This window comes from Lagenorhynchus albirostris, chromosome 18 (genome assembly GCF_949774975.1).
Source record: "Lagenorhynchus albirostris chromosome 18, mLagAlb1.1, whole genome shotgun sequence".
NCBI lineage: Eukaryota > Metazoa > Chordata > Mammalia > Artiodactyla > Delphinidae > Lagenorhynchus > Lagenorhynchus albirostris.
The window spans coordinates 45,635,425-45,657,340 of NC_083112.1; the positions used below are offsets into that span (position 1 = coordinate 45,635,425).

Consider the following 21,916-nt stretch of genomic DNA (forward strand, 5'->3'; position numbering starts at 1 on the left):
TTTGAAAATTATACATTCATTAGTCAGCCAATAATTGCTTTGAACCTTCAGTCGTATCATACTCGTGATCAATGTAAAACCCGATCTTTTTTTTCACAAAAATGTTATCAAATTTATTTTTCATATACTTGTGCTTATACAAATAAATTTTTTCATCAAATCATACCCATTTTAAGCCAATATCAGATGCCACTTTCCACAGTGATGACAATGATTATCCTGTTAACCCCTCGTTTCCTCTTCTTTACAAAACCTATAGTGCTTTTGTATATCTCTCTTGGTAATTGCCTCTTTGTACCCTCAATTACAGTTTATTGAGTAGCAATGTCATTTATCTTTTAACTCCTAAAACTCAGGATAAATATTTGTTGAATACATTAATAACCATTTCTAAAGTGTGTATTCCAAAAGTGACTTCTGATATAATTATGTGTATGTTTCATGATAACAAATATTTATTTCTGATTAGCTGCAAATTTAAGATATTGTGTTTAATGACTATACACCCCTTACTTGTTTAGAAATTAGGAATGTGTGTGAGTGCGTGTATCTGTGTGTGTAACTACTCTGAGAAAAATATTTATCAGAAGTAGATGGAGGAATTAAAATCAGAAAGAGCCGAGACAATAACTCAGTAACATCAATCAGTTACCTTTCACTACTTTGTTTCTCTAATCAGACTGTAGCCTCCACTAAACACAAGGTTTCACTAACAACCTTGACATTTAAACTATTTTAAATAAAATTCAACAAGGGAAGGGGGAAGAGGAGGAAGAGAAGGCAAAAAAGGCTAGGCTGAGAGGATAGATAATTCAGGTTGGGGAGCAAAATTTGGGTTCATATGAAAAACATCGACAGATCTTTAATGCAGCAGTTAAATGTCTTCTGGTCAAGAAGTTATTGGAGAAAGTATTCAAGAGTTAACATCTAAACAATTAAACATAAACTATTATATCACTGCAATATAAGGACACCCAGCCTCAGAAACTTAAGGAAATGTACTTAGTGGTTGAGGCTAATCAGGGACCCACATCACCATAAGAGGCCAGTTGTATAGATTCCCAAATTTTAGAACTCTGTAGGCCTTTAGAGTGAATACAGATAAGAAATAGATTCTAGAGACTGCAGCTGTTCAATTTTTTCATCATTCATTTGCTAATACTTGATATAATTTGCATGGCCATCTCAAATAATATAGCCATGCAGGTTTCCAAAGAACGCAATATGTAAAGTTCACTAATACTCATATAATTTTTCAACTCTAAAAGGGATTTAAGGGACTCACCTACTGGCAACAGTACATTGAGGTTTGATTCTCAGATGTAAAATCTTAGTTAGGTTGCAAATACCAAATGCTACTGTTAAAAGTCTCCTGTGTGAGGTAGATTGGGGAATACACATCAAAAAAAATCATGATCAAACCTGGCACTTTTGTTGACAGACTTTGTAGTGAGGTCGAAGGTGTAATTAGGCCAGAAAATTACTTTCTCACTACTAGAATTGTTCCCTTCAGGTCTTGAGTTATCAGTCCAGAAAATTTCATTAAACACTAAATTCACTTTAAGACAACTGTCAAAATTAAGCAAGATCCTAATATTCAAATCTTTTATTTGGATTTTGAGATTTAATGTAAAATAAAAAATGCTACAGTTTCATTTTTCTATCAAGGCTAAACTCTTTAAGAATTTCAGAAACAACTTTTTTTCCCCTTTGAAAATCAGGATGAAATAGCATAATAACATAAATGTAGAATTTGAAATGCTTAATAGGCATAAATTATTGAAATTGTTTCTATTTCCTGTTCATTGAGATCTTAATGTGAAACTGGTAAAAATTCAAGTGCTCACAATTATTACAGATACAATACAAAGGGGAATAAAAGAATCCTAAACCTAGGTTTTGAAGACGGATATAAAATTTGTAATGATGCCAATGATGAAACTGTGAATCCACCATATTTGCTCTGAGATAGTATACTATATTTATAAACAACTGGTTCACCGCATATTGAAAAATAGAAAGACATAGGATATTCTGGTACATATTTAGTATATAAGTGAGCAAGGACTCAGCATTTATAAACAAAAAGGAAATATGGTACATGACACAGTAGAATTACAAGTAATGTAATTTTCTATTTTCCAAAATGTTACAATAATAACTTAAGAATTAAATATCTCAAATATAGCTTCAACTATTTTGCCAATTATATCAAACAGGATAGTGTTTTATAAAGTATAGTGAAAAGTATTGCTATAATTCTTGGAGTCAAAGAGCCTACACTGAACTGCCCTTGGAAGCCAGTTGTTACAATGCCTTAACCAGGTAGTATATCAATTGCACAAATAAGTAATAGCATAGGGATTTACTACTAATGAAGAATAGGGCAAATGAAAGCCCGAAGAGTAAATGATTAACAAAAGTTAAGAAATTTTCTTTAATTATTTAGGATAGAATAGTATGCTTTGGACTTAACAAGTAATACTACACTATCCTTGACTATTCATAAAGTTCAGAAATAACTCTAATAGCATGAAATACTTGTTGGTCTGTTAGCATTACTTTATTTAGCAAACAAAGTGCAATGTTTTAAATAAAAAAAGGCTTAATAGGCTTTTCCACAAATGCTTAATAAAAGGATGGCCAGGTTAGAATTAAAATTCAAACACAGTGGCTTATTAAGCAATTAAGCTTGATTATAAATTCTGAAATATAATTTTTGACATCACTCACTCTATTCTTTTGCTGCCTCTATACTAAGCCTCCAAATCAAAGCACTGAACATCTCAACTATTTAAAATATAAAACTATTTTAAAATAATTTAAGCTTCCACCCAATATTAAACTAGTGGTTAGAATGCCTACAATACGAGAATATGATTCATCTGTCTAATACATGAAGTTGTGGTGTGAGTTTTTCTAACTAAGATTAAGCATGTTAATAAAAATTTGACATATTCTTTAAGAATTTGACTCTATCCTTTTAAAAAAATCTTTTATTTCAATTCACCCTGTTTCAATTCTATTCAAAATATAAATAGCCTCTAAGGAGATTAATGCATTCCTTGGAATGGATGATACACTGATAACAGGGTTTATAATTACTCATTCCTGAGTTCAGCCCCAAGTGAGGTCTCTTCAACTTGAGCAAGTTATTTAAGCTATCGTGCCTTAGTTTATGTGTAGGTAAAATGGGATAAGCAAGACCTCCTTCATAGTTTGACATGAAAAATAAATTAATCTTTAGATATTAGCAAATTTCCTACCATGTAATAGTTACTCAGTAGATGTTTGCACCCCACCTTATTTTAACCAATTAACTATATTGATTGATTAAATCATTTTAAGTTAACAATGCTTTGACCAGGTAACATGCTAGCAACTCAACACAGATTGGTAAAAAGTATAGACATAGCTACTGTTTCTATGTACAAAAGTGCTTGCAATTTTTCAGTAAAATGTACATGTATCTGATAAGTTGGTTTTATTTCTTTCCATTGGATAGTATGTATAGACAAAGTCTTATAGTAAATAAACAATGTAACTGCAAGAATATCTATAAAGAAGACATACAAGAAGTACCCTGTAGATTAACTCAAACAACAATTTTAAAGAAAATCTTAAATATTTTCACTCGTGAAAATATTCTCTTTTTGTGTTTTACATCTGCAATATGGGCATGGCTTTTCTAAGCCACATGGTTAAGACTCTAAATTTGAAAAAGTTTTTAAAAATGTTTTCTAAAAACTAAAGCTGTTTTTGAATGTATTCATAGGTTTTCCAAATATGTTACTTAAGAAATGCACGTTGTCTTTTAGAAATCCATGCTAATGGCAAATTCTAGGTACCGATTTTTTTCACATAGAATAGCATAAATATTTACGCATGAAAGACTATAACTCAAGGTATTTCCAACAATATTTTGTGAAGAGAAAGTGGAGGAAAATACAGCCACACACTCAATTCTTTACATAGCTAAGATTTCACTTTAAATCTCTCTGATTCTTACAGATAAAAGAAACATGGACAAATAATGGTAGCCCATGTTACATGTGTTTAACGAGAATCCTGAAATTTAAGACATTAATGCCTAGGACCCCCAGAAGCAGTATATTTCCTTGAATTCAGGCCAAGAACAACAGTGGTCTAGGCAAAATTAACTGCATGGACAGTTAACACTTTCAAGGAAAATAAAGATTACTGTTAAGAATATAGAATAGCGAGCTGATGGGAGTGATGACGCTGACCATTTTTACAATCAATTTAAAGAATATCAAAAAAAAGCAATCTGCCCATTTCATTAAAATAACAATATTGGTATTTGGGAGAAGTGCATATTTCTAAAATGTCTACCTTCCAGTAGTCCTCTCTCATTGATACATATAGTATTTTATTAGAGATGATTGATGTGAAGCTCACTGTAATTTCAAAAATTCATAGAATATTATTATGTCATGAAATCCATGCCGAGAAAGCAATTGCAGTTATAAATCAAAAAGACAACTCATATGGACAGGTCATATGGTAACAGGTTCTCCTTGGAATGGTATCCTTAAATGTAATTTATTCAATAAGTAACTTAAAGGTTACATATGATGAGGTGGATCTCTTGCTCAAATAACTTCAAAATACTGTTATATTCTAATAGTAAGAGATTAATTTTCTTGGAATTTAGAGATTCTTGCATTTATATTCCTTTGAATTAACATGGTTCTGTATAACTCTTCTGAAATGTTTTTACCCTAATATAATAATCCCCTAGAAGGATTTCATTAAGCAATACAAGATAATAAATAATACAAAAGGCATTTACTGCTTTAATTTGTGAGTGAAGGTATCCAAATAGAAGAACAGACTTTGAAAACCTTCACAATGCTACATTTTCACATTTAAAAAATAGTTTTCAACTAGATGTTTTAACAGGGAAAAGAACCGCTCAAAAATTGACTTCTAGGGAATACGTGTTATCAGAGGGATTAAACATTTTATTGACTTTAATATTAAATACTATACATGTTTAAAGAGAATCTTGATGATATAGCATCGCATTTTTAAGTCTAACCCAAAATAGCAACTTATAATCTCATAGCCCTTTGGAAGAGACAAAGAGTCTTACATCACCTTTAATGCTTAAAAACTCCACGCTGGGGCTTCCCTGGTGGCGCAGTGGTTGAGAGTCCGCCTGCCGATGCAGCGGACACGGGTTCATGCCCCGGTCCGGGAAGATCCCACATGCCGTGGAGCGGCTAGGCCCATGAGCCATGGCCGCTGGGCCTGCGCGTCCGGAGCCTGTGCTCCGCAACGGGAGAGGCCACAGCAGTGAGAGGCCCGCATACCACAAAAAACAAACAAACAAACAAAAAAAACTCCACACTGTTCCTTTAAGTCATATCCTTACATCTCAGGAGGCAAACTCAAATCATTAGAAAATATGTATTTAGAAAAATAGTTTCTCCACATATATTTGCATTTCTTAAATGAAAACTAATGGGAATACGTTTGATTGAATGATATTCCATCAAAGGATTTGACATTAGGAGGCATTTCAGCGAATTAAATATGAATCATAAAATTCTACATACCATGAAGATCAAAAAGTAACCGTCAACATGAGAAGATTGTATCAGGAGAAAAATATTTTATTTGAGCTAATTGGAAGATACAAAAGCAATTTTTTAAAAACTGAGAAAATGATTACAAACCAATTCCATAAATATAGGGAAGGGCTCATCATTCCCAGAATTGATGTGTTCAAACTGAGAGATAAATAACTGGTATTCTATTTGGAACAAGGCAAAAGTCCTGTTTCGAGAATCATTGTAATAAAACTAAATAGCAGATGACATCTTGCTATATATAAGACTTTGCAAAGCGTTTTGTGATACATTAGCTCATTTGTTCTTCACAAAGTCATACCAAGTAGGAGATAAGGCAGATCTTATGATGTTTGGTTTATACATGATAAAGTTAAGTATTTCAGAAGGCAGCTTGATGTAGGAAAATAACCAATAAATTGGAGTCAGAAAATTTGAATTGAAAACTGTCTCTAGCACATAATAGTGAAATTTTGGACAAGTCTCCTAGCATTTTTTCCTCCTCTCTAAAATGATGTTTTAGGTACTAGTATCTACCTTGTGATGACTGAGGCCAGACAGTGTTAGCCACAGTCACATTGCTAGAAGTGATGAAGAAGAGAATGAAAGCCAGACTTTTCAGTTCCAAGTTAGGAGCCACATCACCATGTCATGTTGTTTAAAAAAATTATATGTCTTTAAAGAAAATCATAACCTACTCATTGTATTCTAAAAGCAGCAAAGATAAAAGAATCAAATCCATTTTGGCCTTCTCTAGGAATTCAGCTTATGGTAACTTTAGTTAAAATGTGAAATGGCACAAAAGTACATCTGGAAATAGTTTAAACTACTGTATATATATCCTTAGCCATATATCAACAAGTGAACATGATAAAATGCTCTCAAATTAATTATACTGACTACTTCCTTAATGAAGTGCAAAAGTGTTTGCGTAATCTGATTCAATTTATTGAATTAGGTTACAGTTTTATCATTTTGAAAACTGGCTTATTGTTTACAGTATATGTCAATTCATTTCCAATAATTAATAGCACAACATACAGCTATAATCAATTGAAAGCAATCTTCATTTTTAAGGTCCACTAGCATTTGCAGTGTGCATATTTCTAAAAGCAATATATGACTATGACAGTTTGAACACATATTATAACAGTAGCAATGATATTTCATATCCATAAGTCTTATTCTGCCCAAAAATAAAAATTTATAAAAAGAATTTATTGTCATTAAGCCCTGAAAAGTAAACATGTAATAACCAGATTTTAATGTTCACTACCTCTACTGGGAATATCTATAGAGTGCACATTTATATGAATTTGAATTTGCCAAGCTAAGACTTCTTAAACCTAAGCTATATTTTTTTTGTTTGTTATCAATTTTATTCTTAAATACAAAGGAATGAGCATAGAGAGTCAGCAATCATAGTCAGTAACACTTGGATCAGCCTGTTTAATTACGATAATAACACTTTATCTTTGTCTAGCTTCATCATTTACAGAATACTGTTATAAATTGTGTCATTTGACATTCATGGAAATTTAATGAGAAAAATAATTTTGACATAATGAAAAGATTCTTTTTTTATAGATGAAGGAAATAAGGATCAAAATATTCGACTGGCTCAATTATTACACTTTTTAAAAGTTGTATCTTTGGAAGATTTCCATAAATTTCAAGAATTGACAGGGAACTATATTCAATATCCTGAGATAAACCATAATGGAAAAGAATATAAAAAAGAATATATACATATGTATAACTGAATCACTTTGCTATGTAACAGAAATTAACACAACATTGTAAATCAACTATACTCCAATAAGAAAAAGAGAAATGACTCCTCCTTGGAGACTTTATTTTTTAAAGTGGAAAGTCAAATCAAAGAAATTTACAGTAAAGTTCAAGGTCTTTCATTTAAATCCCCTTAAGAGTCATATTTTCTGCTGTCAATTCTGATGATCTTTACTGGTTAAAATAATACTATTTTTTCCACCCATCATTCCAAATCCCACCACAGCTAAAAAAAAATTATTTTATATAATATTAAATGATTGTCATTTTCTCCTATCAATCTTATAGTTATGGACCCCTTCACAGAGTCCGCGAGAACAAAGAAGGAAAAAACATTTTAAAATTTCTTTTAATTGGAAAAAAAATATTTGTGAGTCTACCATAGTCACAGTCTTGCCTATGAGTTAATATTCCATCCATGAAAACCAGTGTAACAAACAGTATGATAGCTTGTAAATATGAAGCATTCATCTCAAAAGTAATTTTTAAAAATTACTCAAAAACTATGAAAGAATATGAGTATGAAACCCTGAAAGGATGGATGCCCTTTAACCAGAAAGGCACCATGTCAAGTTTAGAATAATTCAAAGTGAAATAAAATAGAATCATCAAATTTTATAACTAGAAGGGAACAAGATTGCCTTATTCAATCTACCTCCCTCCAATGCAAAATTACCTTCAGATTTGGCTGATGGTCCAGCAATGAAGGATTTTTTTTTTTAACTATTACACTTTTGTACCGTGAACAATATAGCCCATAAAAGTAATTAAACATAAGTACTATGGCTAACAACTTTTTACCCCCCTTTCCTATTGAACCCTTCTGTCAGAAGGAAAAATTAAGGTTTTATGAGTAATAAACTTCACTTTTAGATCGTTTTCCTTGCAGCAAGGCTCTTTCTTATGGAAGCCAATGCAGACCTCTCTGTAATTACTGTTTATCAGTTAAATTTCTGTCCTTGGAAGAGCACAGTATGAATCTACTCTAGCATCCACCTTCAGACCCTCTATAAGTCTTCTTAAGACTAAACATCACCATATTTCCAAAACCCTATTTTCTGGGCTATTCTCTTAATTCTCACAGTCTGTCAATGTCCTACTAAAAATTGCAATGCCGTAACTGAATATAATATTCCAGATGTCATCTGAAGTGCAGAGTAAAATTGTATTTTTGTCACCCTTTCTCTGGATTTTATATTCCTATCCATTAAGCTTAGGTGTATTAGCACTTTCAGAAGTTCTATCACAATGTTGTTGTTGTTTTTTTTTAACATCTTTATTGGAGTATAATTGCTTTACAATGGTGTGTTAGTTTCTGCTTTATAACAAAGTGAATCAGCTATACATATACATATATACCCATATCTACTCCCTCTTGCAGCTCCCTCCCACCCTCCCTATCCCACCTCTCTAGGTGGTCACAAAGCACTGAGCTGATCTCCATATGCTATGTGGCTGCTTCCCATTAGCTATCTATTTTACATTTGGGAGTGTATATATGTCCATGCCACTCTCTCACTTCATCCCAGGTTACCCTTCCCCCTCCCCAGGTCCTCAAGTCCATTCTCTATGTCTGCGTCTTTATTCCTGTCCTGCCCCTGGGTTCTTCAGAACCATTTTTTTTTTTTTAAGATTCCATATATATGTGTTAGCATACGGTATTTGTTTTTCTCTTTCTGACTTACTTCACTCTGTACAACATTGGTGTATACGACTGCATAACCAAATAAAATCTTTCAGTGTTTTTTACGTAGAATGTTTTCAAATCAGGTCTTAAGTTCATTCATGACTAGGGCAATGAATGTTTTAGGAAATCGAATTCAGGTTTTATTAATACTGCTATTTTTCTGACATTTGCCAAGTTTATTTGAAATGTCTGGTCCTGTCAACACTTGCAATTAGCAACTCTACTTCTTTACAAAGAAGAGCATAACGGTGTAAAATGTATCTCCAATATGCATGGAGAAAATATAAAGAAATTTCAACATGAAATTTTAAATCCTTAATAACAAAGCTGGATCACTTCATTAGGGGAAGAAACTGAAGCTTGGAAGTTAGCCAAAGGGGGGAAAGCCTATCAGAGACAGAGAAGGAGATTAAACAAAGAATTCTGTTTATCTTGTATGACTTTTTGTTCTACAACATCTTTAGGAATACTCAAAATATATCTATAGCAGAGTTGGTTGTTTTTCCTGAATGAACATTATTTAATGTATTTCTCACTTCCCTTGGTTAGAGAAGGAAATAAGATAGTAATAGCACCTCCTACGGGTCAAGAAATTAGAGCAAGCAATAAAAGACAACATGTGACATTTTGTATAACTAAGGGACTAGAACCCTATATGAGAATCCCACAGATAAATGGATAATCCACAAAGCTCCCGCTAAATCCACACACCATCCACCATCATAATCAAAAATTGACTCTTAAAATCTGATTTGCTTTTCTGTAAATAAACTTCTCTTCTGTCAAAGGAGGAATCATATTACTAAAAAAGAAGCAAATACCTTGCAATTAGTCAATTAAGTATATTAGCAACTTCGTTACTGCAAATCTACTGAGAGAGAAGTTTAAGTAGATTATAACTGAGTCCAGTCCAGTGTAGGCATAAGAGACTACAGAACTCAATAGAAGCTGGGAAGAGGGAAACAAGGACTTAGGGAAAAAAGGACTGTAATTTTCTTCTAAATTAAATAGATGAGAGGTCTGTCCAGAAGTCTAGTAATATGTGGTTATGTAATTAAATCTAAAATAACAGATTTTTGCCCTAAGAGATTAGAAAATAAAGATTTTTATAAATTTCTATGCTAGTAATAAGCAGGGCATATTATGATTTGACTGAAATGTTTGATTATGATGTGTATATAATATATACATATATAATGTATATTTAATAAATATATTATCTAATCCCTCATACCAAAGCTATATTTGCATTTAGTTATATTATGAGCTACATTTTATTCATGTATGGATTAAATTAGTTCCATATGAAGATACTGTGGGTACAAGTACATATATGCAGGAATTTTAAAGGCTAGTATGTTCTATGTTGCCAGTTTATTCCTGAAAATATTGCTTCTTTAGAGCATCAGTCTAGAGGTATAAATTTCATCAATGGATGATGACAATGCTTAAATGTAGCCATCATAACCCACAAACAAACAAATAAATAATGCCCTCCATTTCCCGAGTGCACCTCCTTTAGGCACTAGACTCGGCATCTTTAATCTGGAGCCTAACTGTACTTAATAGGATTTTATAAGCTGCATTATAACACCAATGTTTAAATTTGTAACTCTGAGGCATAATCATGTCTCTCAGAAATCCTTTGCTAAACATATATTAGCCATATTCATTGAACAAATATTTATTTTGAATATCTGCTTTGTGGCAAGCCATATTATACATAATGGGATACTACAGTAAACAAAAAAATCACCAAAATCTGTTGGTATGCGTTTCTTCCACACCACACTTGGGCCCCTCATAATATCTCAACCAGGGACTTTCTGGGTGAGCAAGGCTGATAATGACCCCCAAAGTTATGCCCACATCCTAAATCTGGCAACCTGGGAATACCACTTTATATGGATAAAGAGTCTTTGCAGATGTGATTACGTTGATGATTTTGAAATGGGGAGATGATCCTGGATTATCTGATGGACCCTAAATACAATCCCAAGTATCCTTTCAAGAGAGGCAGAGGAAGAAGTTATACACACACAGACACACACAGACACACACACACACACACACACACATACACACGACAAGGTAGAAATTAGAGCCACAAACCAAGGAAAGCTGGCAGTCTCCAGAAACTCAGAGGCAATGAAACAGAAGCTCCCAAAGAGCCTCCAGAGGGAGTGTGGCCCTACCGATAGCTTGGTCTGGCCCAGTGATAGTTGATTTTGAACTTCTCCAGAATTCTGAATTAATTTTTATCTACTTTAGTCACCAAGTATGTGGTAATTTGTTACGGCAGCCACAGGAAGCTAATAGAGTGTTCAATACAAGTTTTAAGACTAAATACATTACATGATGAAGTTTGGTATTAGGCTGGCCTTCCAAAATGGGAAAAAGAAGATATATTAGTTAATTTTTCTCTTCAAGAAAAATTTAAAGGGAAACATACATGAAATACTGATAAGCTAAATGCATTACCCTCAAAATGTCCAGTGATTAAACTTCCACAAATATTCCCTACATATAAATTTATGAAAATGCATACTTACACATACTACATAAACTTCAGTGGTTTAAATAGTTTGTATCTTACTTACTCTTTGAGTGAGACATTCAATAGATTGTTATGTTTTAATTTGTGAGTGAAGATCAATCCATTTGTGACTGTTTTACTTGTGCATTTTTCTGTTATGCTTACTTGTAAGTCTCCCCAGGGAATACAATGCATTTGTTATGATACACTTCTCAATATGCAAAACATATTTACACACTAATTTTTTCCTCAGAAGTTGAAATGCTTAATGAATTTAAAATATTACAAATGCTGATACTACAAAAATAGGTAGTTTGGATGTTGTTGTTGGTTAGTTGGTAATATTTAGCAAGAAAAATAAAGAATATAAACTTTGAAAATATGTCTTTGAATTATAAATCCACATGAGAATACTTTCTTATCATCTTTTTTTTTTTCTTTTTTAAGAAAAGAATGTTTCAATGGGATGAACTCTGGTTAATATCGCCCTGGTCTAGTATTATTTTCAAAATGGTAAAATTGCATGTATAAGTTCTTACATTTTAAGCATAGTGCATGTGTGTTTACAATTGCTTTCTTTTTTTATCCTGAATGCATATTGATTATGTGCCTACGAGGTCACAGTGAGAGAAAAGATGTATCTAAGAAGCAAAACTATGAATCATTCATTCATTTAATTTGAATATATTTGAAAAAATGAGGTAATGGATAACTTTTTTAATGTTAAATGCAAATATCTGAGACTCACTGAGTTACTTCTTAATACTTACACGAAAACTGTATTTCAAAACTAGTTTGCATTCTACCCTAAAGATAAAATCAGTAAGTTGGCCAAATACGCTCTCCAAGTTGCACTCCTGGCACAGGAGGGGAGTATTTAGAATTCTAAATAACCCTTTCCTTAATTGTAAAATACACATGATTCTGTAAAAAGTATGAATATTATTGGAACTCTGTTGCTAGGATGAATTTATTCCAAACTGGTATTTATTTTCAAAAATGATTTATGACATGTGCTCAGTCCAAATAAATGTAGGGAGCACTACAGGAGGTGTTGTGTTGTGAGACTCGACAAAGAGCCTTCTTTCTTTCATTAACTTCCACTTCTGGTTGCTATGGCATCCAGTGACAACCATAAATTTGGAAATTATCACCATCTGCCCACGCCCCCTTCAAAGGTTACACACAAGCCCACTTGAACAACCAAAGTGGCAAACAAAATCTCCATAAGCAATCTCAAAGTTTTTTCTTTTCATATTATAGATACCTAAATACATACTCTTAGAGCGGAAAGACACTTTTTAAAAATATAAAAATAGTCAGAATTTTTTCTGCAAAACAGATTCCTCAAGGAAAGGTTATTATTTAACTCCAATGTTCAATTGTTGAAAAGAAAAATGAGGGAATGATTAGAAACAAATTGACAGATTTTTATAAATTGTCAAAATAAATAAATTTTTTCACAGGATCAATTTTGGCAATCTTGAAGGTAAATCTGCATCTTTTATGTTTTTCAAATGGTAATACTTGTAGTACAAAAATCACAGTTCAATGTTTATAGGCAGTCGATGATATAAATCTTAGAAAGGATTTGAGATTTGAAGGTGGGTTGTTTTCTTCTTTCTTTGTTTTTCTTTTTATTTTTTGAGATCTATATGTTTGTTTGTTTGTTTTGCTAGTTTTAGAAAAATGATTTCCAAGTCTTTAAAAGATACTGATATAACTATAGACTCCTGGAAAAAAAATTTTAAACTCAAACTCACAGGTCAAAAATATAGTAGAAATGTCCTCAAACTAGTTTGCTTAATGTCAAAAATGTTGACATATAAGTTCTTCATTGTTTTAAAAAAATAGCACATTTCATCTTTCCCATCTTGTGGAAAAAAATAACATTTTATTTTTAAAGAAAGTAGCAAATGTAAATAAAGTCTTGGGACAAAAAGTCTATATGTCCATATTGAATTATATTCCCCGAGTAAAAGTACTCCTTGGGAGAAAGTGTTACATGCTCTTGAGAACTATAAGATTTCTTTAAGATGATCAAATTTCCAGTTAATGTTTTAAGACAGTGAATGACATTCTCCAAGGGATGAAGATATTATTCTGTATTCTCTAAAATCTAAACTTCTCCATCTAGAAAAATTTTGTGTAAAAAGAGCAATCATATTGAGTATAGTAAGACAGCACAATTCATGTGCAACAGTCAAATATATGGCAGCTTCAAATCTTTGGACAAATGCATAAAAATTGAATTAAGTGAAATAGGCAAAAGTGAGCTCACACACCCTGTTTTAAAGACATTCCCTGGGCTCTATAGAGTATTAAACTGTCCAAAAGCCACTTCTTCAAATCTGATCTGCTCTCCTGTTGAGTCTCCATTTCTTCATCTTTCTCTGGAACATGACTCATGAAGGTCTGTTTCAATGTAATGCTTAATAAGCTTGAGAGAAACCCTGGTTTCTGGGCTCACAACATATCAGGAAGAACAAAAGTTTAAAAAGCATGTATGAGGAGACAGCACAGCAATTGAAATACATGAAATGATCCTGCTTCAAAAATGAATGTCCATAATAATGTGTCAAGTTTAAGCTATCTTCAATATCTCTGTTCACCAAGCTAGGGAATTGTGTAAAATATTTCAGAAAGGGATCTATCAAAAATGACTTAATATTTTTTTAACATCTTTATTGGAGTATAATTGCTTTACAATGTTGTGTTAGCTGCTGCTGTATAACAAAGTGAATCAGCTATACATATACATATACCCCATATCCCCTCCCTCTTGCATCGCCCTCCCACCCTCCCTATCCCACCTCTTTAGGTGGTCACAAAGCACACAGCTGATCTCCCTGTGCGATGCAGCTGCTTCCCACTAGCTATCTATTTTACATTTGGTAGTGTATATATGTCAATGCCACTCTCTCACTTCGTCCCAGCTTACCCTTCCCCCTCCCCATATCCTCACATCCATTCTCTACATATGCATGTTTATTCCTGTCCTGCCCCTAGGTTCATCAGAATTTTTTTTTTTTTTTAGATTCCATATATATGTGTTAGCATACAGTATTTCTTTTTCTTTTTCTGACTTACTTCACCCTGTATGACAGACTCTAGGTCCATCCACCTCACTACAAATAGCTCAATTTTGTTTCTTTTTATGGCTGATTAATATTCCATTTTATATATGTGCCACATCTTCTTTATCCATTCATCTGTGGATGGACACTTAGGTTGCTTCTATGTCCTGGCTATTGTAAATTGTGACTTAATATTTTGATTTTGAGTTTCAGCTTATGATCTTCAGTTGTTTAGAAACTTCACTTACCCCAAAGTTACTTTATGATCTTAATTATGTGAGGTGCTGCTATTCTTAGATTCTGATGACATCACCTTATCTCACCAATGCTTAGGTAGTGAAGTATTTATTGTTTTCACCTTAAAATGTTGGCAGGCAATTTGGAACCAGATCTTTTCTATTTTAATACAAAAACAATCTAGAATACTTTTCACCCAAAATATAACTGTGATTAGTGAGAATCAACACAAACTTATCAAATGTAAAATAATGATTGTGAAAATGATTATTTTTTTAAAGCCCCAAAACGTATTCATTGAGAAGTTAAGTCAAGACTCTTCTGTCTTTCTTCTAGCACACCTGAGTCTTTCAGTCATAAAACATGAAAAATTAAGATCTTCTTTCCATCTTGACTGTAGTACAAACGTCCCACCCCCGCCCCGGCCAAATCTGCAAATCAGGAAATTTTATCTAGTTAAATAAAAACAGTTAAGCCTTAACAAAACGCTACCTACTCCTTTTCAAAATATCAAATTTGGAATTAGAATTTCAGGCAGTAGGATTCAGTAGCTTGTGAATCATGACTAAAGTAAACGAATAGAAATGATGATACTTGCTCTGTAACTGGGTTGTTTTCAGCTATGGATTTTACTTTTCTGTTTCTCAATTTTTCATCTGCGAACATTAGCATAAAGATACAACTCTTCTTTGGAATGTGAATTATTTACTTTTAAGAACCTTTGGTACCTTAAAAAAATGTTAAATATATAAAATGAATAACTTCAAATTCAACTCAGTGGGTATTTGATAAAGGTGCACAAAAGTGAACCAACTGTTCAGACGCTGCCACAAAAATAAAGGTGAGTTAAAAGAGCCATTGCTTCCAGGGAGCTTTCAACAAAGTATGGAATGTGAAATAAGATACCCATGATTATATTACAGTCTAGAGAAAGACAAATGTTACAAAAGAAAAAGCAAACATTTATATGGGAATTCAGAGAAAAAAATTAAGACTTTCTCCTTATCTTGCCAGATTATCTTTCCTGTTTCAGTCGTGTGAAATGAAAATTAGCTGTTTATACATCTATCTCCTCAATAAACTTTCATGATGGCAAGGATTAATAAATACTATATGTTATATAATAATAATATCATTATTATCATAATTTTAATTTGCTCTGAGTCTGGATGAAACATGGAAAGTGGGCAGACATGTGTAAGTATATAAAAGAATTAATGAACACATCCAGGTGGTGAAAATCAAATGAGCTGTTTTTGCATGCAGCACATTATGAAAGTTGTTTATGGTACAGAGCTTTTGTGGTCGAGACTATTCTTTTACTTGTACATTTTCAAAATTCTAGTGATAAACATCCTTCAAATGCTTCTAACAGAAATAGTTTGGGAGAAACAGGAGATATTTCTATTTGGCATGGTTATAGTCTTTTGTTTGGATGCATGCTAATCTATTTTGTGAGTTTTTGTGGAATGAAATATAAACTTAGAATCCAGAGACCTGAGTTTGAATAACCACTGCCAGTGACCAGCTGATTGACCTTGGGAAAGTTACTGATTCTCTCTGAGCTTCAATTCCTTAACAGGAAATTAGGGATAAGAATTTGTCATTTGATATTAGCAAGAGGATTAATTAGAATAACTCCTAGAACTGTGTTCAATTAAACTTCTTTAATTTTATTTCAAATAAAGAAATGATGATAATCATAATGCAGTTTTGAAATAAATTCTCATCAGTAACATTATCTTAGTGTGAACAAAATATAACTGATGAGGGTGAATATCTATGGCACTGGCTGATTTTGAATATTTTCGGCATCAATAGGTAGCACTCTTACCTGTTGGTGGGATTATCCCAGGAGACATAAGGCCTGGGACAGAATGTGGCATGATATGAGAGTTCTCTGGGGAGGTGACACTTTGAGTCCTCTTAGGAGGCCTTCCAGGTCTAGAACTGAAACAAACAAACAAAAAATTTTTACAATTAAGCTGTTGTCTTACACATCATTTCAAAGTTGTTTCAAGTGGTAACATGGACTGTAAATAAATTTGTTTCAAGGACAGTTGCTTTTGCAGTTAGATGTAATAGACTTCCATCACTAATTAGATTACATGCTGAATTCATTTTCCTCATTGAAGATCAGCCACTCTTGATGCATAATTCATAGCCTGCACCTCGTTACCTGCTTCTTCATATTAATATCTATACACAGTTTGAATTGCCTCGTTTGCATATGCTAAAGTTCTGCATGCAGCCTTCAGCACGAAAATTATGCACTAACTTGTAATAATTATTACAGTCAGCCTGCTATTGATTTATGAGAATTTTAAAAACCAAATATGTGTAGTACTTGTAATGAATGATATTTTAAGGTTCTTCAGGAAATTAAAAGGCAATGGCTGCCTAAGGAAATGTTCTGCTTGTTTGATTTAATACTACAGTTAGCTGGGAGGTGGAATGAAAGAGTGATTCAGACCTATAGCACATTTTTCGATGATATGTTTTATTACTTCGCACTGCTAGCCTGATATCTAGATGATAGATGACAATACATATGTAATGTGTGAAAAGGTCTTGCAATTTCTTTATTTTTTGTCATTTAAAAGATAAGTCAAGTTATCATTTAACCCTTATTCTATTTAAATGAATAGCCCCACTAGGTTGCCTTACTTTAAATCTGCTAAAATACATTGGAAAGGCTTCGGATTATTTGTAGAACATCATTTAGAAACTGCCAGTGTAGCATCTTATATCTGCCTTTAGGATAAATAAAAATACTTTGTGTTTCAGCAGTACTTCTCCTTTGCCTGCTTATTGTACAATGATAAGTTTTAAAGTTATAAAAGCAGAAGGTGAAAAGGATACAAGTATTCACCATCCTTGTATAAGGAAAACATGAAGAATACAGTATTAGCAATTTTTGAAACAAAGATAATTCACATTGTTGCCACTGCCTGCCTCTGTATCATGAATATACATTTATGAAAGGCTTTTCCATCATTTTTCTGGCCAATATGTGCCAGGACATATCAAAACCTCCAGATACATCCTTAATAAGTTAACATCTCCATGTCAGCTTCAGCTGAGAGCCTTTGTCTCATCAGAAGATTCAAAGATCTTACCTCTATTATTTAGTGTAAGTAATATATGTAGTCATTTAACAAATATTAGTAAGCTCTTTCTGTTTTCAAAGCAGTGCACCATGGAGGCTAATTTGGGAGAATGGGTTCTTAGTCTTCAGGAACTTATACTCTTGCCAAAGGGACATATGTGGTGCAGAAAGAACTAGGGTGCAAACTAGAATGTGCTGTGTCCTAAGCAAGTTGCAACCTGAACACTAATGGGAAGTTAGGCTGGATGATGATATGTTCCCTGTTAGAGATAAGATTTCATGGTCCTGGGAGGTTAGAAGAAAATTCTGAAGGATGGGTTGGACATGGAGAGGAAAAAGAACGGAAGAAAAGCACACTCCAGTGAGAATGTATGAAAGGAAGTGAAACATGAAAATGTATGAATGTACAAGATTTTTTCCAGTGAGTTGAAACAGGTCAAATAAAATGAGGGGCAGAAATCCATACTGTTAGACTTACTGCCTAGGGCCAGACCTTGGAGGACTTTGAACCAAGAGCAAGCAAATTGTGCATTTGCTTTGCTAACCAATAAGGACACTGCCCTGTGTATTCTGAAGCATCTCTCTGGCTACTTATTCTTATTCTTCATTATTACTCTTCATCTAAGCTGATTCCTTAACTCCTGTTATTTGCCATAAGACCATCAACAGCCCTCTGATAGTCTCCGTTCTCCCTGAGTAATCTCTTTCATAAACATTACTGATATGTTAAGAAATAACAGCTAAATATATTATCTACTGCCTAAAGCTTCCTCCTGGGATTCAGACAGATTAATGCCTGTCTACTGGAAATACCTGCTTGGATGTTCTATAATAATCTAAGATTCAGCTTGCCCAAATCTGAATTCAGCATCTTCTCCATTAAAACCTATTTTTCCTTGGTTCAGCAAAATGTCACATAATTAACTAAGCCAAAAATCCAGCACTCAGCTGTCTTTCCCTTCCTTTGTACATTCAAGCACCATCCCAATGGAAGTTATCTCTCTACCCATTCTTCCTATCCCCACACCTATATTCCAGATCAATCCCTTCCTTTCTTATTTGATCTACTATCACAGCTCTTCCAAGACATACCTCCAGCTTTGTCCCACTCTAGAGCCTCGAGTGAAGTCTAGATAACTTTCCATACTGATTTTGGAATGATTTTTAAATGCAAATTTAATCATGTTTTCCAACTGCTTAAAGATATCAGTAGTTCCCTAGAGCATTGACACTCCTTAACACAGTACCAAGGCCTTCCAATATTTGGCCCCTGTCTACTTTTCCAATCTCTTCCTTTTATTCCCACATTCATGGTTTATATTTGGCCCTAATGAATTTATTAACAATGTCCCATGTTGCTTTGGTCTCCTCTGACACCACCTTTTGGTCTCCTATTACACTACCTCTATCGCAACCTGCCTCCTTTGCCATCAAAGCCTTTTACTACATTCCATTCTCATCCCCATTTTACCTGACTAAACCTTCATCATCCTTCTAACTAACCACTTCTAGTGAGTATTCCTTCTATGCACTATGACAGCTCATGGTGAGCAACTCTATTATAGCCCTTTCTGCCCTGACTATATTAATCTGTTTATTTGTTTCACTCCCAAGACTGTATGGCAGAAAGTATATAAAATATGTCTTTTGTCCTTAAAACAGCTCAGTGCCTAGCTCACTGTATGTATTTAAATACATTTTAACCCAATTTAGTAAGCCCAATTCTTCAAATTCCTCATCAATTCCAGTAGTCTCCATGTTTCCAGGAAATGAAAAGTGAGATGCAAAAAAAGTTTGGGATTCTGAGTCTAAAGAAGCGAAATGCACATATGAAGCTCAGAGAAAAAGAATACAAGTATTGAGAGATCTCAAGCAAGATGCTGTGGAGAAAGTGGGAAAGGAAAAGGAAGTTAAGATTTGAAAGTTTTAGTTCTTTAATTTGTTTTGCTTTTAAAGAAGGTGAAACTGTTTAGCAGTACTTTATTACTGAGGCCACAGGAGCTGTCCTCACAGCCCTCACTCTGGAAGCAGAATTCAGGCTACTAAGTGGGAACACTTTATTTCACACTGTGATTAGAAAAGACCCAGTGGGCTCTCTTTACCCCAGATAGCTCCTGCCCAATCTATCACACTGCCTCCAATTCCACTAATAGAGATTTACTGCTTTTAGTCTTGAAGCTTTAAGATCTTTTAAAGCCTTCCATTAAAATGCAAATACCCTTGGTGGTGGTAGCACCCTAAAGCCATCTACTCACACCCTACTAGGGATTACTTTACTATTAGCGGAGAGTACAATCTTGAGATATCTATGCAAAGAATTGAGAATGGGGGCAGGGGGGCGCTCCACAGAAAGATTTGGAAGAAAAGCCAAGTCATTTATCCTTTTGCCTAAGAACAAGAGGGAAGCTCTTCTTGGAGTTATACAAGACTTCCTGGTGTAGAGGAAGTTAGACGGTTTATTTATTAACAAGACTTTCCTCTATCCCTTCAAGACCTAAGTTAGGTCCCCTTATTGACAGCCTTGATGTTTTACCCTTACTGCAGTCTTGGTCACTAACTGTTAGAGGGTTTAACTCCAGGAGATCTAGGAAGATAACTTAATTATAAAATACTTGAATATTTAAATTACTTTCAGTAGAGCTTTAGGGAACTTCCAGGAGAAGCTGTGTAGTACCGTGGTCAAAAGCATGGGTTGTATTGTCTTGACACATCTAGCTTTAAATACTGGCTCCACCTCTTTACTATGAGGTGTGGCCTTGATCAAGCCACCTAATGTCTCTGAATAACTGATTAAATCAAGATTTTTTTTAAAAAGTGGACCTGCTTGCTTTGTTAGAAATAAGTTGTACTTGGAAAGAAAAAGAATAACTTAACTGAAAAGAGGAAGTGAAAGAATTAGCAAAAGCACTTCTTTTGGGAATGATCAGTTGCCTCAACAGCAGACACCTTCAAGCCTCCTTACTACACCAGTAACCCAGCTTTACCCCCAAAGGATCAGAGCAGCTGAACTCTCTTAGTTCTAATCAAAGCAGAAGACCTCACTTAAATAAATTATTACTCTTAATAGCTTGACTGAAATCAAAATTTATGACTTTGGTAATTGTTTGTGGCAAGCTTCACACATGAGCCATAGTACACCCTTTAGTATTTTCAACCGTTTGCATTAAAAGAGCAGAGCAATCACTTAGAGATGGCCACACTTGGCATCTCACAGTGGATACAGTGGATTCTCACACTTGGTAGGAATCCACTGTGGCACATCCTTTCCTGCAGTTTTGATTGAAAAAGTTTTCTTTTTCAGACAGATCACTGGGTAGACGTCTCTCCTTACTCTACATCATTAAATCAGTCTCAGGCTAATTTCTCTCTCTCCCTCAACTGTACGATGTTTACCAACTCTCCCTAGTTCATTTAGTGTGCTTACTCACAGTGAAGTCAAAATCTAACTTAAAGAGGCTAAGTGCATCAAAAGAGTGAGAGGCATTTGAAATACTACAGGAAGGTACAGTACATTTTTTTCAACTCCTAACCTCCACAAACACCATTTTCTGTTAACCTCTTCAGTACTTTTGAAGAAATTAAGTTCCATTCTCCTCCTGAGATTTGGAGCAGAGAGGCCCGTGAAATCCAGAAAGAGATTGTGATGGCTATAAACTGGGAAATGCGAAAGTAGCTGCTAAACAGAAATTTGGGTTCTAAGTCCTATCTGTCTAGAGAAACGAAAGAAGGGTTCCATTCAATCATTCAATTCCTTCAACCATCTGTCTAAAATAAAGGAGCTACTGTACAACAAGTAATGAGCTAGATATTAGAGTTTTAAAATAGAGACACTCCTTTCTTTGAGGGGGAAGATAAAATTAAATAGCCTGTGGGATAACAATTAAG

At 33.8% G+C, this 21,916-nt stretch overlaps 1 protein-coding gene across 1 annotated transcript in view; it reads right to left on the reverse strand.

The window, feature by feature from the left end:
- Positions 1–21,916, reverse strand: part of DACH1 (dachshund family transcription factor 1) — a 415,227-nt gene that overhangs the window by 224,962 nt on the left and 168,349 nt on the right. Inside the window, exon 2 of the mRNA XM_060129262.1 lies at positions 16,757–16,872. Within this exon, the coding sequence (XP_059985245.1) occupies positions 16,757–16,872 (116 nt within the window). The remainder of the gene's footprint in view (positions 1–16,756; positions 16,873–21,916) is intronic.